At 37.7% G+C, this 25,773-nt stretch overlaps 2 protein-coding genes across 2 annotated transcripts; both read left to right on the top strand.

Annotated features, from left to right (window-relative positions):
* The first annotated feature begins 5,027 nt into the window (after nt 1–5,027).
* On the top strand, nt 5,028–8,363 carry LOC103461024 (heat shock 70 kDa protein 12A-like). The gene is made up of 4 exons (XM_081604633.1): nt 5,028–5,350; nt 5,861–6,088; nt 6,163–6,334; nt 6,455–8,363. Exons 1-4 carry the CDS (start codon nt 5,069–5,071, stop codon nt 7,480–7,482), a joined length of 1,710 nt encoding a protein of 569 aa, XP_081460759.1. The 5' UTR covers nt 5,028–5,068; the 3' UTR covers nt 7,483–8,363.
* Nucleotides 8,364–13,171: 4,808 nt separating this feature from the next.
* LOC145550870 (heat shock 70 kDa protein 12A-like) lies at nt 13,172–16,540 on the top strand. Its single transcript, XM_081604631.1, has 4 exons — nt 13,172–13,490; nt 14,270–14,497; nt 14,572–14,743; nt 14,870–16,540. Exons 1-4 carry the CDS (start codon nt 13,209–13,211, stop codon nt 15,496–15,498), a joined length of 1,311 nt encoding a protein of 436 aa, XP_081460757.1. The 5' UTR covers nt 13,172–13,208; the 3' UTR covers nt 15,499–16,540.
* The last annotated feature ends 9,233 nt before the right edge of the window (nt 16,541–25,773 follow it).

Below are 25,773 nucleotides of genomic sequence, written 5' to 3' on the forward strand. Positions count from 1 at the left end.
AAGGTAGTATATTATGTTTTCCATGCACATATTTCAACGTGATACAATCAAATAATTATGTTACCTTCAATTATTATGAAAATGCCTTAAAGTAGCGGTTCTTAACGTGGGCGGTACCGCCCCCCAGGGGGCATTCAGAGGACGGCAGGGGGCGCTGGCGGAAGGTTTTACAAAAGGGGGGCGCCGACATTCCTTTGGGCGGCGTTTGGTGGAAAGTAAACTTTACACCTTAAATGCACAACAATACCAGTTTAGACTATGAGCAACTTGCTAAAACTGTATTTTGTAACATTAAATCATGCTTGGCTGCGTATAGATGGCAGCTCTTCTTCTATTCAGTGTTTGTAGCTTCTTGGCGCAGCTCTGTTCTCCTGCTACTAGCAGCTTCACCATCAGGTCAGCGTTACACTGGCTGATGACATTGCTGTGATTCACTTTGTCTGGTGTCTGATTTTCAAATATTTTATGCTTTATTCAGGATTTTTTTTACATATGTTTTGGCAATTCTGTGATCATGTCATTCAAAGCAACAACTTATATTAAAAAAGTGTTTAATTTCTGTTTGAAGGCGCTTCCATGGCAGGACAACAGAAAATCGCTCTTATACACATGTAATTACTAAAATCACGATACCCTCACTGTGTATCCCCCTGAAAAATGAACCCATTTAAATAAAGAAATCCCTCCATGGGTAAATTGTTTCCGTTGTTTTAGAAGGTTGATGTCAGTCTGCCTTTTCCCCATCGATACTCTTCCCGACCGCCCTGCACCTTAGGGGCTTAAAAAAACGTTACTACTTACAATCCAATAATCAGATTAAAGTTATGTATAGTATAATGACCATCATTCCAGGATCAACACTCACTTTAGCATTTGTCTCACAACTATCAAGCTACATACTCTGGTAGCACAGACAGGCTAAAACAGATTCTGATATATTTATTGGTCAAAAGACATTTGATTATTGGTCAAAATGCATTGATATAAATTGACTGGTAATTGAATTAGTTGTGCATCTTTTTAAAACCAAAGTAGAAAACAGATTATAAAATAGGACTCAGCAGTTTTAAACTCAATACATCAGTTTGACCAACAAAAATAAAATCTAAAAAACAAGTTTTGTTCTTTTTGAACAACTCTCTACATCAGTGCAACAATTTGATCTACAAAATAAATAAAAATTATACTTTTCACTTCTAACAGACCTTTAGCTCCTCATTGTTAACTCAATCTCACTTTCCAGCTGTGCATTCAGTAACTTAGCAAACATGAGCCATAAAAACACTGAGGCAGTCAGTTTCAGCCGCAAACATTTAACTGAAATATCTACGGATGTGTTTCTGTCTCTGCTTCCTTGCAGCCTGATGTTCCTGCATGGATTCATGTATTTACAACAGACACTACAGAAATGTACAGGGTCAGAATGTGAACTAAAGATTAAAAGTATGTTTTTATCATACAGAATGAGAATTTAAACAACTTAATTTTCAGATGTTTACATTATTATACATCTCAATTATATTTACTGTGTAGCAAAAAGTTTCACAAATTCATTTTAAACCTCTCGTCAAGCACTTTTCTTATTGTCTCCTAACCATTACCCTTATAGAGCGGAAATAATGAAAAAAATATTGAAGCGTTGAAAGAAATCAACTTGACATCAGTCTCCACCTGTTCTCTTCTCTGGTTTTATTGAAATTAATATAATTTTACATCTTCACACTCTGAAACTCCACCTGGCTCTCCTATGTCTTCCCTGACCTGCTCCTCTCATAATAAAATAGTTTAGTTTATTTAAAAATTAAAAACAGTAAATACATATTTCAATAAACTAAATGAAGATCTCACCAGAGCTTCTTCACCTTTCTTCAACATCATTCTAGCACTGCTGTTCTCCTAAATTATATAATATAATTAATATAATATAATATATAACCCTATATGAGGGCTGCACAGTGGTGCAGTTGGTAGAGCTGTTGCCTTGCAGCAAGAAGGTTCTGGGTTCAATTCCTGGCCCGGGTCTTTCTGCATGGAGTCTCCATGTTCTCCCTGTGCATGCATGGGTTTTCTCCAGGTACTCGGGAGCACTTGTCAAATATAATTTTGCTTAATCGTCATAAGCCTCGCTTATTATTTACTATTGTTGATAGTGTTTTGAATGCCCCTCAGTACACGGGCTTTGAGCCATCACTGGAGATATGTGAGAAATTTTGCACTTTTTTCGTGAACAAAGTGGACAGTGTTAGGGCACAAATAACGTGCTCAGCCTCTGACCCTTCAGTCTCTGTCAATTGCTCTACTGCTTTGTACCAGTTTGAGCCTGTTACTCTGTCTTCATTATATGAGACTATTGGTCATCTTAAGTCTTCAGGTTCTGAAACTGACATTTTCCCACCGTGGCTTTTTAAAGAGGTTCTTCCTGTCTTAGGCTCTTTTGTTCTGGCTCTTATAAATAGTAGCCTGTCTACTGGTGTGGTTCCAAGACTATTTAAACAGGCATTAGTTCAACCACTGATCAAAAAACCTGGCCTAGACCCTTCTTTGTTATCCAACTTCAGGCCTATTTCTAAGCTTCCTTTCATGTCTAAAATCTTAGAGAAAGTTGTTTATAACCAATTAAAAGCCTACCTCGATGAAAACAATATTCTTGAGGCCTTTCAGTCTGGTTTTAAAACTTTTCACAGTACTGAATCTGCATTGTTGAGGGTTTTTAATGATATTCTTCTGGCTACAGATGCTGGGGACCCTGTGATTTTAGTTCTCTTAGATTTGACTGCGGCCTTTGACACGGTGGATCATGATGTTTTAATTTCTCGTTTAGAGCATTATGTAGGTCTCAAAGGCACTGTCCTAGCGTGGCTTCGGTCTTACCTGGCCGATAGGTCTTTCTGTGTTAACCTAGATGATTTTAGATCATCCCCTGCTCCTTTATTGTGTGGGGTGCCGCAGGGCTCAATACTTGGACCTCTTTTGTTTTCTTTATATTTACTTCCTCTTGGGTCAATATTTAGGAAACACAATATTGCTTTTCATTGCTATGCGGATGACACACAGATCTATGTGCCCCTAAATCGCAAGGGAGTCATTTCTGTGCGGATTTTAATGAAGTGCATTGATGAAATTAAAACTTGGATGGCTCTGAACTTCTTGAATTTTAATGAAAGAAAGACGGAAGTGATTGTTTTTGGCCCTGGTACCACTGGTAGGTCTCCTCCTGTGGACGTGGGTCCGCTATCACAATATGTAAAGCCTTCTGTCACAAACCTGGGATTCGTAATGGATGAAAATTTTAAATTGGACAGGCAAATCAGTGCCGTAGTGAAATCGAGCTTCTTTCATTTGAGGCGGCTTGCAAAGATTAAGAACATTTTATCAGCTGAGCACTTTCAAGTAGTAATCCATGCCTTTATCACAACTCGGTTGGATTATTGCAATTCCTTATACGTTGGTGTAAGCCAGTCCTCTCTGTCTCGTCTTCAGCTGGTCCAGAATGCTGCTGCACGGCTTTTAACTGGATCGTGGAAGAGAGAACAGGTTACCCCTATTTTATCCTCTCTGCACTGGTTACTTGTCTATTTTAGAGTCCATTTTAAAATTCTTTTATTTGTTTTTAAATCTTTAAATGGCCTTGCCCCCTCCTATCTTTCTGAGCTGCTACATGTACGCTGCCCTTCCCGAGCTCTCAGATCAGCGAGTCAACTGTACCTGGAGGTGCCGAGGACTTTGAGGAAGCGCAGAGGGGACAGGGCGTTTGCTGTGGCAACTCCTAAACTTTGGAACTCTTTGCCAATGTCAGTAAAACATGCCACTTCTCCGGCAACTTTTAAATCTGCTCTTAAGACTCACCTTTTTCGGCTGGCCTTTGATTCAGTTTGAGTTGCTGTTACTTTTAGTTGCTTTATTGTTTTTAGATTACTTATTGTGATATTTATTATGATTGCATATTTGGGTATGTTCTTGTATTGCATTGTGTGTCTTCATTTTAAGTTGTTGTTTTTTTGGTGTTAGTGTGCTTTTAATTTTTATTTCACTTGTTTTAATTATGTGGCTGTACAGCACTTTGGTCAGTGGAACTGTTTTAAAGTGCTATATAAATAAACTTGGCTTGGCTACTCCAGTTTCCTCCCACAGTCAAAAAACATGACTGTCAGGTTAATTGGCCTCTCCAAACTGTCCATAGGTGTGAGTGTAAGTGCATGGTCTGGAACGTTAGCTGGAGATAGGCACCAGCTGACCCCACTAAGGGACAAGGGTGTAAAGAAAATGGATGGATGGATGAATGAATGAAACATGTTAAGTGATCGAGTATGATCAGGTGTTGCTCACTTTCGTTTAAATAATAAAAAGGCTAATTTCGCAGCTGTTTCGGTCTCATTCTAAATCATTGTGACAAGACTAGCAGCAGTACAATTTTGGACATGTGACTATCCCAGAATTAAAACGGCTTAACCAAAAATATTTAGTTCTATGAAGGTAAACTGACAACAAGATGTTAAAAAGGAGTGATATTCAAGGCAACATTCCCGACACAGTTCACCTCATTCAAACGGAGTTTCTATGACTACGTCTACTGCTGCCTTTACTTTGAGAGCGGGAAGGGAGAGGGGGAGGAAGCGCTCTGCTAATGCGCTGTTGTGCGCCTTCAAAATAAAAGCACGCGAGTGGAAGATTTTAAAATTCTTCACAACTGCGGCGAAATTATTGGGGGGGACGAATGTGACTCTCTCCAATATTGGGGGGAACATGTCTCCCCCGCCCGTCTCACTGTAACCGATGTTACAGTGAGAGTTTTGTTTTCACTGTGGAACTTTAATGGTATTCGATCTCCAAATAAAAAATCTCACAATATCACAAGTTTATAAATTGGTAGGAATAAATGTCAGAAATTAATCTTAGGATATAAATCTCTTTTAAAAATTAGACTGAAGTCTCTGAATGTGAAACCAACCTTTCCTGTCTGAGCAGATAAACAGCACCAGGGAGGAGGAGCTGACAGAAAAAAACCGGGCTATAAGTGCTCCCTCTGGTATTCTGGTTTTCATTCTGACTTGCAGAACATGATTCTACAATGACCGACTCCTTTGTGATAGCCATAGACTTTGGTACTGCTTACAGTGGATATGCCTACAGTATCACAGCCAGAGAGGAAGAAAGTGATCCCCTTTTAAAGAGATGGGGAGCAGAATATGGACTGGACACCCCAAAGACTCCAACCTGCATCCTGTTTGATCAAAATGAAGACTTTCTGAAGTTTGGTTATGATGCCAAAAAAGCATACATCAAAATGAGAGGAGATGAAGCAAAGAGACATTATTTCTTTGAAGGATTCAAGAAGACCCTGTATGTTCAAGTAAGTAATGATTTAAATATGTATTCTTAATATTTTCTGACTACTGCTCAAGGTAAATGAAGAAGGGGTGGAGCCTATCCCAACAAATGTTGAGTAAAATACGTGTAGGTCCTAAATGAAAAAAAATATGTTACAGTCTCTTTAGTACATTAAGTAAGATCTAAACTCCTGACTGTTCCACTCACTAAAATAGAAACTGAGTAAAATTACAAGAAACAAAATGTGACATTTTATTACTCGCTGTTAATTGTTCACTTTTTCAGCAGATGAGTGTGTGAGCTGCTGAAAATTACAGCTTTAAATATTTTTTAGATTGTTCCCAGTATAAAGCCAAAATTTGTTAATGGAAGTAAGATTATAAAAAACATGTAAACGCAATGTGTTTGTTAGTGTTGTGTACACCAAAAAGTATTCCAAAACACTGGATTGGAGGATTTTACACTATTTTCAATTAAAATAAAACAATTTCACATGGTTAATAAAAAAATTCATATAATTGTGATATTCTAGGATCTTAACAGGAACTTTAAGATTAAAGCAGCAAACAATAAGGAAATGACGGCTCTGAAGGTTTTCGCTGAATCCCTGAAATTCCTGAAGTATGATGCACTGAAAACAATCAATGCCAACACATCATCAGGTTTACAGTTCACAGCCTCTGACTTCACCTGGGTGCTGACCGTTCCTGCCATCTGGGATCTTTCAGCTAAACAGTTCATGAGAGAAGCTGCAATGCAGGTAACATCAGATTTTACAGATACCATTGAAGTTCTGAAATGTTAAGCATTGATTATATTATATTCATCTTCCAGGCAGGAATTGTAACAGAACAAACTGAAGATAAACTGGTGATTGCACTGGAACCAGAAGCAGCTTCAGTTTGGTGTAAGAAGCTTCCAGCTGATGGTTTCATCACAGAGAACCACAACAGAGACTCACTGGATCAGACTCCAAGAACTCAGTATATTATTGTTGATTGTGGAGGTAACTGTCTGTAAATCTGATACAGTCTATAGTGAAACCTTCAATGCTAGTGACGGGATTGTTGTAGAAGACTAACAGTATACATCATATGGAAAGTTTAACACATTTTGTGGGTTTCAGGAGGAACTATTGACACCACTGCTCACAAAATCATGAAAGAAGGAGCCTTAAAGGAGCTGCACAAGGCCTCTGGAAATGACCTGGGAGGACAAACTGTGGACAGAAAGTTTAAAGAGTTCCTCAGAGAAATATTCTCTGATGGAGTCTGGGATGAATATGAAGAAAAATATCCCAGTGAGGTTCAGAAGATGATGTATGACTTTACTCGTCTCAAACAGGTAGCTGAGGATATTGAGATCACATGTCCATATAATCTGGGGAAACTGGCTCGGAATAAGAAAGACATAGAGAAGTTCTTTGAGTCAGTAGAAGGAGCTTCCTGGAATGAAGGATATATCAAAATCTCCAGAAAGAAATTGAGATCTTTCTATAATGAGAGTCTTGAGGGCATCATCAAGAGTCTCAAAGAAATATTTAAAAAAGATCTCAACATTAGCTTCATTCTCTTAGTGGGGGGGTTCGCAGAGAGTCAAATTCTGCGTCAGCACATTGATGAAGAATTTAGTAAAGAATATAAAATCCTGTGTCCTGTTAGACCCCAGGAAGTGATTCTTAGAGGAGCTGTAGAGTTTGGAAGAAATCCAAAGATAGTGGCATCTCGGAGAAGTTGCTTTACTTATGGGGTGGCCGTGTTAAAAAGGTTTGATGAGTCTGAACATAAACAAGAGAAGAAATTCACAGCTGATGGAAAGGAGTGGTGTAAGGACATTTTTAAAAAGCTGCTGGAAGAAGGCGAAGATGTGGGCTGGGATGAAACCAGAGAGCATGTCCTTACTACAACAGGTCCAAAACAAACACAGATGAAAGTTCGATTATTTAGGACTGAACAAAAAAATCCACAATATGTAGATGATTGGGGGGTGGAAGAAGTAGGTTCATTTATAGTTAAACTATGTGATTTTAAAATAAATCAAGAACGCAAAGTGAAAGTGGAACTAAAGTTTGGCTGCACAGAGATTAGAGCAACAGGGACTGACTTGAGTACTGGAGAGAAAAAGTCACTTAAATTTGAGTTCAAGAAAGTCTAACTCATTTATATTATCACACTGCAGCAGTTTACAGATGAAAAGGAAGAAATGTTTGAAGGTAGATTTCATACTACAGGCCATAATGCTTTTATCTTTTTTGTAATGAGTATCAGTTTGTTTTATGTTCAGGTTCACATTTTTAATTTTCACTTTTAGAAAACTAGGCACACATTTATTTGAGTATATTACATAGCATAAACCTGTTTTCTGTGTTCTGGAACTTTGCTTTTATCTTTGTCATATGCTTGCAGCAATGTATTAACAAACCTTGTGTAATAAGATGGTTAGTTGGGTGGTAAGAATGAGACATGGTGGACCCAAGTTGCAGTGGAAAATGATGGTTAATGATGATTTAATGAACAAAAAATGAACAGAAATCCAGACACTGGTAGCACCAGAAGGCATGACGCAGTGACAATGACACAATAAAACTATGACATACGACCATACACGACAAGGATCCGACAGGAAAACCCTGACACCGGTGAGTATGAGGAGAGGAGATAATCAGGGGAACAAGACACAGATTGAAACAATAACATGGGGTCTAACTTAACCAAAAACACACACAGATATCCATATCCTCACACCTTGTTCCAAATATGACATTTGTAAAAAATTTGCCTCCATCCCAATTATGCCAATGGCACATTGGTGATAAGTTGTTCCTTTTACAGGCTTGGTTTTGACAAAGGGATTATCCACTTCTTTATTGACTGTTGGCTACTATGTATTACTAGTCAGTGATTCACATGGGAGGCTACCTTGTAATGTGCTTGCATGTATTTGCGTTTTAAGTCTTGTATTTCTTCGTTGGTTCCCAAAGTGTGGGTACCAACGAGTGTATGGAAGAATGGGAAAATAAAGTTACACATAATGTTTCACTGTAAAGATAATTTGTCGTTTGTTTTATTGCAAACTGAAGTGTGAAATAAACTTCAGTGGAGTTAGAAAATTCAATTCAAAATTGCCCAATTGATTTTTGTTTCTTTTTTGGGGAGATTTTATTGTAATTCATAGAGGGACCCAGAAAATCTTTGGGAACCACTGGATTTCCTTATGATTAACTGCTCACCTATCATGGTGTACTCCCTAAGACCCATAAGTAATGATTAAGTTATTGAACTTAATAACTTGTTAATTACTAAAGTAACATGCAGGACCGTGCAGAGACTTTTGGAGTGGCAAGGGCTCAAAGTTACTAAAGTGGCACATTGAACAAGATCTTAAAACACTACAACAACATAGCAACAACCCATATTAATCAAGAAGCTAATATTTAATAAGATCAAACTCATGTGGAGACAGTGCAAAGCAAATATAGTCTATGTTTGTGTTAGGTAAGCTATATTACTATCAAATATTAGGTGTTTTACCTTTCTAATGTTCTTGTCTTATTTGTTTTATTTGTTTAGTTACATTTTTTTGGAATGTTCCTGTATTGGCATGTTCTCCCTGTGTATGCGTGGGTTTTCTCCGGGTACTCCGGTTTCCTCCCACAGTCCAAAAACATGACTGTCAGGTTAATTGGCCTCTCCAAATTGTCCGTAGGTGTGAGTGTGTGTGTGCATGGTTGTGTGTCCTGTGTGTCTCTGTGTTGCCCTGCGACAGACTGGCGACCTGTCCAGGGTGTACCCCGCCTCTCGCCCGAAACGTTGGCTGGAGATAGGCACATGCACCCCTCCCGACCCCACTGAGGGAAAAAGGGTGCAAGAAAATGGATGGATGGATGTTCCTGTATTGAAAAATTACTCTCCTGTTTCAGAAGGCCTCTCTGAAGAAGAGCAATGACAACAGCTTTCTGCAGTAATCATTCAGTGGAACATCCTGCTTTTTGACCTGTTAGATAGCTGTAAAACCATCGCCGTGAAGACATACAACTTGCTCTGTTTGACCCTGGGTCAAACTTTTTCAAATTAAAAGAGTTTAAAAATGGAGGGAGGGGCTGAGGAGTGGACCCAGCTGTCAGTGTGAGCCAAGAATAGAAGAAAGAACAGATAGAAAAAAAACAGAAAGCTATCCCATTATTTCTCACTGTCTTCAACGTAGAGCCTTTAAAACCACAAAATAAAATCTGAATCACTAGCGGAACAAGTCAGCGTCGGGCCGGGGGGCGGGGCCAATTACCGGGCCCCTAACAAATCACCGGGTCCCTTATGTGTATCACCTGCGCTGCTGGAAACTGTTTTGATTTTTACCCAGGAAGCACATCGGCTAAACCATGACTGAAACAGCCATTGGGACAGACTAGTATATATTTTATTGAGGGAAAGTAACTTTAACATTAAATACACCTTTCTCAACAGGCGGGGGAGGACTTTCTCTGTTTATAATCAGACATTTAAGCGACTTGAAACCATTCCTCCCTCCCTGGCACCTCCAGGCCCGGGCGCTGGGTCCCTAAAGCCCCCATCCGGGCCCCATAGCTCCGCGCCTGATCTGAATATTGTTCTATATAAACCTTAGTGCTTTAAATGTTAGGTTTAAGTTATAATACCCCCCAGATATTAATTGTTTCTACCTGTTGGTTCTCCGTCACCCAGGATATGGCAAAACTAAAAAGGTTTAAAAATAAAGCAACTTAACAAGTTATAATTTAAATAGGCCATAACTTGTATTGGAAGCCATTTCAATAAATCAATGTTTATGAGGAATTTATTAAGAGCAGTTACTCATTAAAGTTTTTTTTTATTTACAGCCTTAAAATTATGTAAAGGAGTAGCAGAGATACGATCAGTCAGACTGAACAAAACTCGTAAAGAAGCAACATTTAAGTTTTAGTTATATTTCTCAATAGGTTGCTTACTGAGAAAAACACATGTTTATGTGCATTACTAGTAATTTTAGGTCCTGCAGATTGAAAGTGGTTTAAAAACCAGCTCTGTAGCATGTTTATCTTTTCTTTCTCTACGCTAATACTGGACAGCATACCAGCGGAGCTCAGTCTCACACAGGTTTCAGCCTGAATGTTCAACAGGAGACCGACCGTTGTTCCCTGAAAGAAAATGTTTCATCAGTTTTCCGGTGAAAAAAATTAGGAGGTATTGGAGGTTTTCGTCGTCTTCTTCATTTTCTTGATCTACCAGATCTTCTCGATCATTTTCATCGGCTGGTTTTGTAGGAAGTGTAGAAGCTTAAATTGAATTTTTGTTCATTCAGATCTTTAGTATAAATTATGTTTACATTTCTTATGGTAACTTGTTTGTTTGGAGAAAAATAATTACAAGTTATATCTCTATTTCATACTAATTTGTTATATTGGATTACTAAGGTCTTCTTGTGGATTTGCATAGGTAATTGGAGTTGAGGATTTTAGGCTGTGGCCAGGCAGATTCAGTTGGGCTGTTGGAGTGGAGCCACACAGTTTTTTGACCTCTCGCTCTCTCTCGGAATGTTTTGTTTATTTTATTATTTTTGTGGAAAAGTAACATATGTATCGTTTTTATTTTTGAAGTAAACCGTTAACTTTTATCAAGAGGACTCAGTCTGGTTTTTTGTCATTTTCGTTATCAAGTGGACCGAAGGGGAAGGACGGAGAGCGTCAAGCTTATGGCTTCATTATGTAGGAACCTACAGGAAGGACATCATCTGGTCCATGGGAGGACAGGTTTGAGGAGCTGAGGTCCGAGGTCAGATGCACCGCAGCGAGGCTCAGACAGACAGAAAGAGGAAAAGCAAATAGAAATAGATTAGGGTTTGTTTTGTCATTTTCCTTGTTGTTTTCTATACATATACATTTATAAAGCTTGTTTGAACTTTTTATACGATTCTATAGTTTTAGTCATTTATTATCCATCCAGTATTATGGTTCCCGTTACTGGAACCGTTTGTCAGAGAAACCTGAGGGCTAATTGTTCGTACAGCTCTTAGAACTGCTTTTAGTATGAAAGGGTCCCTTATAAATAAAATTAATTGATTGATCCTTTTAAGATACACACACACGCACACGTGCACACCCCCCACACACACACACACACGCACACACACACATACAATGAGGTATAGTAATGGTATGCTGTGAGGTTAATGAGGAGAGAGCGTCAGTAACAGGTGATTAGCCTTTTTGACTTGAAGTAACATCGTTTGTCTTAGGAGTCAGCACCACACACGGATAGGGGATACCACACTATCACTTTATTTTGCATCCTCACTTTGACCATACAAAGCCAGGTCTGCATGGCACTTACGATGTGCTTTCATACACAAAAAGTAACAGATGTTATTAAGTTGTGTGTGCAGATGTGTGTGTTACAATTGTATAAGGATGAACTTGGTTTAAGTTTCATCATCTAAATTTAAACAATTAAAGATTAAAATCATAATAAAATATTTGGTTTGATGCACTTTGGGATAAATTACTGAATGGGGAGAGATTCCAGTGCATTCAGGTCAGCTTTGGTGCTTTGTAGTTCATTATTATCCACTGAAAAAGTTTGCATGGCTGCCTCATGTTTTCACGTTTGCATGTCTTTACGCAATTACACCATGTTCATTTTTAGACATCCAGAGTTGTCCGTAAAATATTGTGCTGCACATTTTTTTGTGCATATGCACACTTTATACGAGTGTTTCCCAACCTTGATCTTCAAGGCTCTCTGCCATTTAGGTGTTTCCCTTGCTTCAGACCAGCTGATTCCAATTGATGGCTGATAAGGCACTTAATAAACTGCCTTCAGCTGAATCAGGAGTATTTAATCGGGGAAACATCTGTAAGTGCAGGGCAGTGTGGCTTGAGGATGGTCAGGAAACACTGCTTTATACATGAGACCCTGTTATGATTCTGGTCCATCTTTTCCTCCTCAGCTTTCACTTCTGCAAGTTATGGATTTCCCTGTCTTGTCTTACCCACATCCAATACTCCACTGGCTTCTGTTTTCTGGACATGGCCCCTGTATTTACCTCTCGATTTCTGTCCCTGGATCTGTCAGCCTCAGATTGCCGGTTTTGTGCCTGACCCCTTTCTGTGCCCTGACTTCTGATTTTCTCCTGACACCTCATTAGTCTGCTTCCCTGGTTCTGACCCAGCCTTGGCCTCTTGACCTCTAAGTGCTGTTCTTTCATGGGATGATAACTTGCAACTAGACCGCTGTGCTAGCAGTGTTTGTGCTCTGGATAGGTTCCCACCATGCAGCTGAGGTGTTCTGTTTATGAACGACATATTGCCACTGCCTACTCATCACAGACCCCACACATTCTTATTCTCAATAATATTCATTGTCTTACTGTTTTTTGGCTGAAAATGTGGGTCCTCAGTTCTGAGCACTGCAAGCCCTTGATCTACTCTCTCTTCATATCTCTTCTGTTGTATAATGATCCCCTGGGGATGAGTTTCAAACTTCACACTCCAGCACAAACAGCAGATACAACAAACAGGATACTTTAAAGTGCAATAAACAAGGTGTATTAAGTCAACCTGTATAAACACAGTGAGAGTTTTATTCTTGAATAATAATGGATGTATCTAATCTCTTAATAACTGTCTGACAATATCACAAGTGACTTTTATAAAAAAAAAATAATGTGACCAATACAAATGTCAAAATAACCTGAGCAAATAAATCTCTTTTAAAAATTAGACTCACACTTTTGTATGTGAAACCAACCTTTCCTGTTTGAGCAGATAAACAGCTCCAGGGAGGTGGAGTTCACAGATTTAAAAAAAAGAGCTGTTAGCTCTCCCACTGGTATTCTTGTTTTCATCCTGACTTGCAGAACATGATTCTACAATGGGTGACTACTATGTAATAGCCATAGACTTTGGTACTGCTTACAGTGGATATACCTTCAATATCTCATCCAGAGAGAAAGAAAGTGATCCCATTTTAAAGAGATGGGGAGCAGAATATGCACTGGACACACCAAAGACTCCAACCTGCATCCTGTTTGATCAAAATGAAGACTTTCTGAAGTTTGGTTATGATGCCAAAAAAGCATACATCAAAATGAGAGGAGATGAAGCACAGAGACATTATTTCTTTGAAGGATTCAAGAAGACCCTGTATGTTCAAGTAAGTAAAGATTTAAATATTGTTAATGATTGTTTTTTTCTGTTCAGAGTAGCTGAGGTAGGAGTGGAGCCTATCCCAACAGATGTTGAGTAAGATATATATGTTAGTCCTAAATGGCAAGATATGACATATAGTGTATCAACATACATAGGTGGGATCAATTGCCCAGGAAGACTTTCTATCTGGGTAAACCCATGTGGGGCCACCATGAAAACCACCACCCAAACCTTCTGGGACCCATAGTTTGCCCTTAGTTGTCTCATTTGGGACCTTGTATGCTGCCTGAAGGTCTTAACTCTTAAATTTTCCACACACACTAAAAAAGAAGCTCGTGGTGACTTAAGTAAAATAATGAGAAGTATATATAAAATTTAATTACTTGCTACTGATTGTTATTAGAGTAGATGAAGTGAAAGCATTTTTGCAGCTAAAAATTAAAGCTTTAAATATTTTTTTATATTGTTGTTAAAGAATAGATCCGAGTGGGAAAAAAAAAACCTTGTTCATAGTTATAGTAAGAATAGAAAAAAAGGGAAAGAGGAAAATCTGCCTAGCTAACAAACCAGAAACTAAAACCAGTGTATTTGTTAGGTTTGGGGTTATAGCTTAATTACAGCACAATAACATATGTAAAGTAGTAAAGTATTAAAGTTTTTTTTTTAAAGAATTTTACAATACCACCAAAAAAGTACCCCCAAATACTGCATTGAAGGATTTTATATTACTTTCAATTTTATACATGTTTAATAAATATTTTTCATATAATTATGATCTTCTAGGATCTTAACAGGAACCTTACGCTTAAAGCAGCAAATGACAAGGAAATGGCAGCTCTGAAGGTTTTCTCTGAATCCCTGAGATTCCTGAAGGATGACGCACTGAAAACAATCAGTTCCAACACATCATCAGGTTTACAGTTCACAGCCTCTGACTTCACCTGGGTTCTGACTGTTCCTGCCATCTGGTATGAGTCAGCTAAACAGTTCATGAGAGAAGCTGCAATGCAGGTAACATCAGATTATAGAGAGACCAATGAAGTTCTGAAATGTTCAGCATTGATTTTATTAAATTAATTTTCCAGGCAGAAATTGTAACAGAACAAACTGAAGATAAACTGGTGATTGCACTGGAACCAGAAGCTGCTTCACTCTGCTGTAAGAAGATTCCAGCTGAGGGTTTTATCACACAGAACCACAACAGAGACTCACTGTATCAGACTCCAGGAACTCAGTATATTGTTGTTGATTGTGGAGGTAATTGTCTATAAATCTGATACAGTCTATAGTGAAACCTTTAATGCTAGTGACAGGATTGTTGTAGAAGACTAACAATGATCTACAATTTATAATTTTTTTTTTATCACATTTTGTGGGTTTCAGGAGGAACCATTGACATCACTGTTCATGAAGTCCTGGAAGGAGGAGCAGTAAAGGAGCTGCACAAGGCCTCTGGAAATGACCTGGGAGGACAAACTGTGGACAGAAAGTTTAAAGAGTTCCTCAGAGAAATATTCTCTGAAGTCTGGGATGAATATGAAAGAAATTATCCCAGTGATATTCAGATGATAATGTATGATTTTACTCATCTCAAACGGATATATGAGGATATTGAGATCTCATGTCCATATAATTTGGGACAACTGGCTGGGGAAAAAAAAGACATAGCAATGTTTTTTGAGTCAGTAGAAGGAGCTTCCTGGAATGAAGGGTTCATCACAATCTCCAAAGAGAAATTGAGATCTTTCTTTGATGAGAGTCTTCAGGGCATCACCAAGAGTCTCAAAGAAATATTAAAAACAAATCTGAACATTGGGTTCATTCTCATAGTGGGGGGGTTCGCAGAAAGTCAAATACTGTGGCAGCTCATTAATGAAGAGTTTGGAAAAGAATATAAAATCCTGTGTCCTGTTAGACCTCAGGAAGCAATTCTTAGAGGAGCTGTAGAGTTTGGAAAAAATCCAAAGGAAATGTTGCTTTACCTATGTGATGGACACCTTAGAAAGGTTTGATGAGTCTAATAAAACAAGAGAAGTAAGACACAGTTGTTATGTGGGCTGGGATGAAACTAAAGGTATTTCCTTAATGTATCAGATCTAAGTCATAAAAGGATAACCATTAGTTTCTTTAGGACTGAAAGCAAAGATCCAAAATATATAGATGATTCAGGGGTGGAAGAAGTAATTTCACTTGAAGTTCTACTACACAATACTAAAATAAACAAATAACATAAAGTGGAACTACAAATAAAGTTTGGCTCCACAGAGATAACAGCTACAGTGACTAACCACAGAACCATTAAGAAAAGCACAGGTTGAATTTCATGAACTTATAAAATTTGCTTATTATCTTTGACTTTGCAGCTGAAAATGTGAAGTTTTTGTCTGATGATTTATTCATACACGGAAGTTTTTGTCTCATGACAAAACTTAGAAATGAACTTATAAAAGTTCATGAAATAAACTTTTATAAGTTTATTTCATGAACCTATAAAATTTGCTTATTATCTTTGACTTTGCAGCTGTTAACAGTCAAAAAAAAAAGAAAAAAAAAGAAGAAATGTTTGGCAACTGGTTTCATATTATAAGCTTCATTGCATAAATCAGACCTGTAACATCAAACAGTTTTGTGTTCAGGCTCAAAATTATGCATTTTACTTTTATAAAAAGGAAAGTGCTTTTCTTGGAGCATATTAATACCACAAATGTGTTTTCCATATTTATAAGAATTACCTTGTTTTTTGTTTGCTTCCGAGTATGAATAAATCATCAGACAAAAACTTCACATTTTCTTTCTCCATCTATCCATGATGCAATTGTGACTCCTTTTTTCTATTAAATGTTTTATTTTGACAGACTAGGGAATCTCTAGATTAATTAAACTGCGTCTCGTCCATTGAAATCCCTAGGGGTTAATTTCTGCTAAGCCCTGGCACATAAACCAGGGTTCAATCTTTGATTACATCCAAATCAATCAAGTTGATAATGAAATTCTCTTCTTGTTAACTTTCTAATATGACTCACTAAAAATCAATAAAGATTTGTTGGAATAATAGCCTTTTGTTTCGATTTCTTTGTTTTCTCTGTATTATAATGCATGTAGATATTAGTGTGGATAAAATAATATTTCTGCTTTAAGAAAATCTGCTTTACCTCTGATCAGCTCACAGTATAAACAATCCTCAGAGTTGCCAAAATTGTTCTGGGACTTTCTAAATTAAAGGCAGAATACAAAACACTCTGACTTGAAAATTTTTTATTCTATTTGTGAAAACATCAAAATTTGGAAGGTAACAGAAACTTAAATTTAAATGTAGTGCAAAGCTTTGGAAGAAGTCATGTTGTCATGTAATGTTTAAGACTAATTCTGTCTTTTTTGCACCAGTTTAAGTATAGGTTATACATAAAATGTGGCAAAATTTTCCTTTTAAAGAAATGGAGTCTTGACAAAAGTTCAGTCTGGAAGACTCTAGAGCAGTGTTTCTCAACCTTTTTTGGGCCAGCGCCCCCCTAGCCTTTATCCAGGCCCCTCACCGCCCCCCACCAAATAATTTGCAGGCTACTTTGCACTGACCATTATTTTATTATTAACATTAATATCACTATTGTAGATGTTTTGATTTTTATGCTTGTTTCTGTATTTGTCATCAAAAATAATTTCACAGAGAACAAAAAAGTCATGGGAATAGAAATTATTTTCACAGGCGTCTACAAAAAATGCAATGAACATTCAAGTTAAAATTGGTAGGCCTAACAGCAGCCAATCAGAGTGGAAAAATATTCTTGTTTTTTTTGCCATTTTCTAGTTGTTAAATATTCCACAAAATGACCAGATAAAGATGTTCAACATGCCAGTTTAAACTTTGAACTACTTGCAAAACGACTGAGCTCTGCAACGTTAAAACATGGATAGAACTGTAACTACATTAATCATAACTCTTCTTCTCTTCAGTGTTTGTCAGTTTCTGGTGGTGCAGCTCTGTGCTGCCTTCAGGAGAATGGGACATCAGAGCATCATCCATAAAATTTCACTCACATGACATTTATTGTGCAAACCAGAGCTTTCAGTGGAAAAACAAAAGTTCCAGATCATTTTAATGCCATACAAATATGAGACAGAAACATGGATTATATCTTTATATAGACCTGTCTATTGATTTATAGATTAATAGTTTTACTGGACAGAAATTACAAAGAACAAATCTGGTTCTTAATCAAATCCTAATGAGTCAAATTCAAAGTGTCATGGAGTCATCAGCTTCATGACATTAACACTGACATGAAAAATAATATTGAATAAATAAATATATCAAATCTAATTAAAAACATAAATAAGTGATCAGTTATTTACTGTTATGGTCTGTAAGATACATTTATTCTCAGTATTAGATATGGTCTCAACAAACCCATGACATTTCAACAATATTATTTTACCTTTTATCTGGAAATAGTGTCTGTTTATTCTTGCCATACAGTCCTCTGTATTAATTATTGCTCGAAAGGTCTTGCCATACCAGTTTATTCCTCTGTATTTACTTTAGTTTCTTAGTTTATTCTTGCATTTTGTTCTTCATTCATTTCCATTTAGTTTCATTTGATTAGTATTATTCTCTCTTGGTTTATTGCTATGTCCAATTTAGTTTCTTTCCTGTTGCTATATTTTGTTTTATCATTTATCCATTATAAGACGAATAATTTAAGACGAATAATCTTCACTCATCACCTGCTGCACCTCCTAATCGTCATGTTTCACATCATGTGTTGATTTTTCATTGTTCAGCATCGGATTCTCTGTTTTTATGCCATAATTCACATCTAGTTTGTCGCTCGTTTTATGTCCCGCTTCTCCTGTTTCAGAGTTTTGCACAATGTGAACGTCTTTTTTTTTTTTAACTCCCTAAGGTGCAGGACGGTCGGGAAACATATCGATGGGGAAAAGACAGACTGACATCAACCTTTTAAAACAACGGAAACAATTTCTGCATTGTGATTATTGAAATTTAAAAGGGCTGTGTTGTTCTATCACCCCCGTTTCAAACCGGACCACTTACAGCACCGTGTTAACGCTATAAAATGAACGCTCTCTATCATGGTATCATCCATGGAGGGATTTCTTGATTTCTTTATTTAAATGGGTTCATGTTTCAGAGGGATACACAGTGAGGGTATCGTGATTTTAGCTACCAGTAGCAGGAGAACGGAGCTGCGCCAAGAAGCTAACAAAAGCTAACAAACACTGAATAGAAGAAGAGCTGCCATCGATACAGTTGCAGCCAAGCATGGTTTAATGTTACACAATACAGTTTTACCAAGTTGCTCAAAGTCTAAACTGGTATTGTTGTGCATTTAAGATGTGTTAAGGAAGAATTATTTATGTGATTAAATTTAGTAAAAAACTCTGGCTCGGCTTCTTCCTTCTCTCGCGACCGCGTGTGGGGACAGAATCACAACAATGCGTGTTGACGTCACAGAATTACAGAATTTAATCCAATCAGAAGAAAGTATAAGATAAAACAGGAAACTGGAGAAACTCAGATACAAACATTGTTACCTGAGACAATAAGACAAAGACATATCAAGGACGTCCTTGGAGAAAGAGCTGGTGCAGAAGTAAAATAAATCAGCTTTTTCTAAATTGTTTCCCTTGTGCACAAACTTTTATACCTGTAGGTGTGTTTTTCCCTATAATGTATTCAAATAAGGCGTATCTCTACTTGACCAACTGGAAGGCATCTCTGGCCCTTTTTGAATTTAGAAAATCCCTGCGATTTGTTCACAAGATCAAACACCTTTTGTTAAATAAGGTGGAAGCAGACTCTCCGAATTCATGGTGGTTTATGGCTTTCACAGATCAGTGTGAAAAGCTAGAACTTCCTACTGATTGTTTCCCAGACAGACAAAGAGCAGATCAGAGATCTTGGCAAACAATCTGCTTTAACTACAGTAAAATATATATCAATAGGTCAGAATATGTTATAAATTTTAAAACTATAATTATGGTATTTCAATCAAGTCATGTTAAATTTTAAAACTAACTTATTTAAAATTTATTTTTCTTAACTCTATCCGGCTCTACAGCCATCTGGGCAAAGAGAAACAGATGCAGGAACTTCACAGGTAGCTGTGAAATTCTGGTTTCTCTTCTGCTCTGCCAGGAACAAACCTTTAATACTGTATTTTAATTAAATGAAAAGTTATCTCCAAAAACCCAATTTGTTCTTCTGCACTCAGCATCTCCAAAGTTTAGTCCTGATATCAAACAAAAGCAATAGATAATATCAACAGAAAATAATGGAGTACAATTCTTGTTTCTAACCTAATATAATATTCAAATAAGAATTAAGACATTCATTCACAATAAATCTAAGTATTTTTCTAATACTAAACAAAACATTTTCATGTGATTCTAATATAGTCAGAAATAATACAATTTCAAATACATTCATCATTAACTAAATTAATTCTAAAACTAGATAATAAAATTTTCAGTCAAAACATGCTATTGATAACTAAGAAAAGTATCTTACAAATTAAATGTTAGTGATTTAAAACATTTTATGTTATATTCAGTTTTTGCACCATATCAGATGTTAGTTTTGGAAGACTTCTCATCCTGGTTACGTGAACCGACCAAAGTTCCCTTTCTCAGAGTAATTCAAGTGATACTGTCCTCCACCTTCCTGCATATGTTAATTTATGACCTCCTGTCTTTAATGATAAGACCCCAGGGGTCTGAGCAGAAACTCTCCTGCAGATCTCTATTCCAATACTTACCCAGCAATAGTTTTAGTTTCAAATCACTAACAGAAACCTGTTCAAAATTAACAAATTTGTTCTAAAAGGTTTAAACTGTGTTAAACACTAAAAATAGTCATTTTTCCTTAACAGGTGTAAAGTTTACCTTCGACTAAACGCCCCCCCAAGGCATCCCAGTGCCCCCCTTTTGTAAAAATGTCCGCCAGCACCCCCTGCCGTCCTCTGAACGCCCCCTGGGGGCGGTACTGCCCACGTTGAGAACCGCCACTCTAGTCGCACCTGCCTCATCAATCAGCACCTCCCTCTCTGCAACCTGGACCTATCAGCGCCGGTCCAAGCCTCGCTCCAGCCAATCATAGCTTGGGCTCCAGTTCAGAAGGACCTTCACCCACAGCCTCCTCTGCTCACCAGCTGCGATTGATCCGTTCAGCCGCTCACCACAGCTTCCAGCCAGCAATCTCAAAAGATCCTTTTCCTCGTGATTCCCCGTTTCTCCACTCGTGATCCTGTCATAAGGGCCGCCTAACCGCATGCTTGGCTCCTTCTCCTCATTGCAAGAGAATTTATCCTGGCCCCACCTCAATCACTTCAAGCAGCTCCCGCCGCTCTCTCGCCTGACTGGGATTCACCATTTCCTGCTCCTTTGCCACCTACGCCAGGATCCAATTAGCCTCTCCAATGTCTGAACATGGCATTTTTTGTTCTCTGCAGAGTATTTCTGAGTTAATTAGTGTAGCAATTCTGCCCGATTTTCACAAAATATCAGCCACGACAATGGACAAGGGAACCAACAAGTTCATGTCATCTTTTTTGGACAACATCAAGATGTTTTAGCCACTCGATGCCTCCAACATTGTGCGCGTCGCACTAGGGACTTGAGCTGCTGAACTAATCCGTTCCATTGTCATAACCTGTTCCCTTAAAAATGTTTGTAAGACCTATCTCAGAAATTGTAGTTTTGGTTCCTTCATAAGATATTTGTTTTTCGCAAAAAACCCAATTTGTGGCATTTATTCACGCCAGACGAGGAGTGTTCTGTTTTGAAGTTATAAATGTTGTTTTTTAGTATGTATACAAGAAAAAAGGGAGAAAGCCTGTCCTCTTGTAGTTATTGTTGTTGTTATTTTCAGGTACTACAACGTAGCAAGTTTTTTGTTATTCGAAACAAAACTTTATTAAACGGTAGAAATAGACACCGTTATGCCCCTTTTCCACCGGCCAACCCGGCTCGGCTCGGCACGGCCCGGCTCAGCTCTGTTTCGGAGTGACCGCGTTTCCATCGGCCCTTCTCGGCTCTGTAGTAGGGCCTCGCCTCTTGGTGGCAGGGGGTGTAGCGCCCCGCCTCCAGGCTCTGTGCTGTGCTTTGTTACATGCGACCTAACGCGAGTTGTTGTTTTTCTAATACAAAAGAAGAAGAGAGAGCTGAGCTATTTTTTTGTAGCCTGATTACAATTTTTCTGAGACTTCAAGAAAATGTGACAGTGGGAGGAAAGCTGGTGGCTCAGACGGTTCAGGTAAGCCAACGATGATTTTTGTATTAAACTACGATAAAACCAGTAATAGTGCCAAATATACATGAGCTAATGTTAGTCAGGGCGTTGCAAATAATTAAAAAATGTCAGAATTAATTAATAATATATTCCAATGTGTTTTCATGTTGGCAACTGCCGCCGCAGACCATCGTGGTTCGTCCTGCAGCCTTTGGGTTGTAGGATCTCATCAGTGTCCGTCTTCCTGCCAGTCAGTGTTTACCTTCAGGATGTCCAGAGACCTTCACCTTTCTGGAGCAGGAATCACATGAGTTCAAGATGCTGATCAAACATTTCTGATAATAAAAAAATGTGTCTGATGTTCTTACAGAGTTAAATGCATTAACAGTCTGTTTTTTTTAACTTCTCAATAAATTTAATTATGATTCGCCTGATGTCCAAGTTATACTGAGAACAAATAAAGCTTTATTCCTTCTAATCTGACTGGTTCTTCTTCCATGTTTTCACATTTTGGGCACTAAGAGTTTAAAGTTTAAACTCAGTCTTAATTATCACTAATTAAGGTTACAGGTTTTGGACACATTTTCTCACTTTCTTACATTGAATATTCTGCAGGAAGACAGATAAACAGTGAGTGGATAGAATGATTATGTATAAACTAGAAACTAACAAACATGATTTGTATTTTGGGTTCTTGTTAATAGCTGCCCTGATAATGTCAAAATGTTTGGTTTGCTGAATAATGTATTCAGTTTTGGATGGCTTCATTGGTAATCTACAATGTTAAGTTCAATGAAATATTTATATAATGTTATTTTCACTCTGGCTAAATCTCCTCACATTTTGGGAGGATTGTAATAGGACCTTTGTTTTAAACTACAGTAAGTACAATAATGTGTGGAGTGAGCAGAAATAAAGATACTTTGTTCACTGAGACACAACTTTTATTTTTTTATTTTTCTTTTGTTTGTCTTAACTCTCCATGGAGCTCTGCCATCAGCTGGTAGCTGCTTCCTCCTGAAGGAGATCCATGTGTTCTGACGGTTCTCTATCATGTCAGCCATGTTGCTCTCCTTCTGCTCCCTGGTAATCAGATGTTATAGCTTATAGCACATAAATGTAGATGAATAACAGAGTTACTAATGTGGACGTTACATACACATAGGGAATTATTTAAAACAGAAATGTTACTATATATATATATATATATATATATATATATATATATATATACATACATACACTTTTTTTTACCACCCATCCAGCCAGAATTATAAATAACTGGAATAGTTGTGTAAATTAAAGACAAAATCTAATTACTTGTAAGTTTTAGACCTATGCAGGCATACAGCCATGGATAAAATACCACTATCGTTTTCTTCAGGTTTATTGTTCATTCTACAATTAATAATTCCTAACAATTTGATTAGAGAACCATTTTACAATAGGATGTCATATGACATGTTTTATTATCTCACAATGAGGAAATCTCAGATGCAACAGCAAAATGAGAAACAATCGAAGCTCATAGATTCACACAAAGATAAACAAATGACGGTAACATGCTGAACAATATTGAGTTATTTATAACTGTAATGTGCAACTGAGTGTCTTCAGAAAATGCTCATGTTGTGTTTTAAATGTCTTCTACAAGGGGCCGTTTAGGACAAAATCTATGTTTTGTCTCTCACACACTACAAGGAACTCACGCACATTCAAAAAAAACCTCACGCACACTCAAAAAAACACTCGAATTGCGTATACACACTACTAAAATGTCACACACACACACTGTCCCAACAACTCGCACATGCACACAATGCTATCTTTCTTGCACACATACACTGTACTAACATGTCGCACACGTAAATGCTATCTTTCTCACACACATACACTGAACTAACAACTCGCACACGCACACAAATGCTATCTTTCTCGCACACATACACTGTACTAACATGTCGCACACGTAAATGCTATCTTTCTTGCACACATACTGTACTAACATGTCGCACACACACACAATTCTATCTTTCTCGCACATGCACACAATGCTATCTTTCTTGCACACATACACTGTACTAACATGTCGCACACGTAAATGCTATCTTTCTCACACACATACACTGAACTAACAACTCGCACACGCACACAAATGCTATCTTTCTCGCACACATACACTGAACTAACAACTCGCACACGCACACAAATGCTATCTTTCTCGCACACATACTGTACTAACATGTCGCACACACACAAATGCTATCTTTCTCGCACACGCACACAATGCTATCTTTCTCGCACACATACACTGTACTAACATGTCGCACACACACACAAATGCTATCTTTCTCGTGCACATACACTACTAACTCGCACACGCACACAAATGTTTCTCTCTCACATACACAAGTTGCACACACAGTACTAGACTCGTTTTATGTATGTGTGAGAGCGAGACTGGTTTTTTGAATGTGTGAGAATTGTCACGAAAGAGGCTGGGCATAATTTTTTGATCAAACTGCGCATACGTTGATCCTAAACTATGAGCCTCAATTTTTGACTCACTGTATGTTCTATTACTTAGTATATGTGTGCTTTTAAATACATATAGAACTTTAAACTTTCTTGTAGCTTAAATGTGCTATAGAAATAAATTAATCTAATTGATTGATTGATTGATTGATTGATTGATTGATTGATTGATTGATTGATTGATTGATTGAAAATAGCAAAATTGCTGTAGTACCATCTGTCCACTGGGTGCCAGCATTACAGGAATTATTAACCGGCGCCAACTAGTGCCGAAGAAGAAAGAGTTTGCTATACCGAACATGGCTAACTCTAGTTCAAAACGAGGCAGAAAGTTTGAAGAAAACATTATATTATTTAGTATTAAAATTATTGAAAATATTGTATATGATTTTAAAATTTAATAGATGATATTGTGTCTCGTGTAAAAGCATGAATTAGCACTTACAATTAGTTGGTTACAATTCAAGGCATTTATTAACATTTCTTTGACAGGAATGTTTGGTTTGGTAATTTGTTGACAGTCCCTAAGTAAACCTTCGGGCGCTGCGGCCGGGAGTTGTGGACAAATACCCGGCCGACATTAGCGTTTATAAATAGGATCAATCTTGAGCTAAGCGCCGCTACTCCCCGGAGCTCGAATATCGAATATCCAACTTGAAACTAACTTCACTGAGGTCCTATACCGACTCGTTTTAGGGTTAGGTTTTAGAGTTAGCCATGTTCAGTATAGCAGACTCTTTCTTCTTCGGCACTAGTTCGCGCGGGTTAATAATTCCTGTAATGCTGGCACCCAGTGGACAGACTGTACTACAGCAATTTTGCTATTTTTAATCAATCAATCAATCAATCAATCAGATTAATTTATTTCTATAGCATATTTAAGCTACAAGAAAGTTTAAAGTTATATATATATTTAAAAGCACAAATATACTAACAGAACATACAGTGAGTCAACAATCGAAGGTTATGTTTAGGATCAACGCATGCGCAGTTTGATCAAAAAATTATGCCCCGCCTCTTCCGTGACAATTCTCACACATTCAAAAAACGAGTCTCGCTCTCACACATACATAAACCCAGTCTGGTTCTCACACATACATAAAACGAGTCTTAGTACTGTGTGTGTGTGTGTGTGTGTGTGTGTGTGTGTGTGTGCAACTTTAGTCTTGTGTATGTGAGAGAGAAACATTTGTGTGCATGTGCGAGTTAGTACAGCGTATGTGTACGAGAAAGATAGCATTTGTGTGTGTGTGCGACATGTTAGTACAGTGTATGTGTGCGAGAAAGATAGCATTTGTGTGCGTGTGCGAGTTGTTAGTTCAGTGTATGTGTGTGAGAAAGATAGCATTTGTGTGTGTGTGCGACATGTTAGTACAGTATGTGTGCAAGAAAGATAGCATTTGTGTGCGTGTGCGAGTTGTTAGTTCAGTGTATGTGTGCGAGAAAGATAAAATGTGTGTGCGTGTGTGACATTTTAGTAGTGTGTATAGTCAATTTGAGCATTTTT

The sequence above is a fragment of the Poecilia reticulata genome, chromosome 2, assembly GCF_904066995.2.
Source record: "Poecilia reticulata chromosome 2, P_reticulata-male-v2, whole genome shotgun sequence".
Lineage (NCBI taxonomy): Eukaryota > Metazoa > Chordata > Actinopteri > Cyprinodontiformes > Poeciliidae > Poecilia > Poecilia reticulata.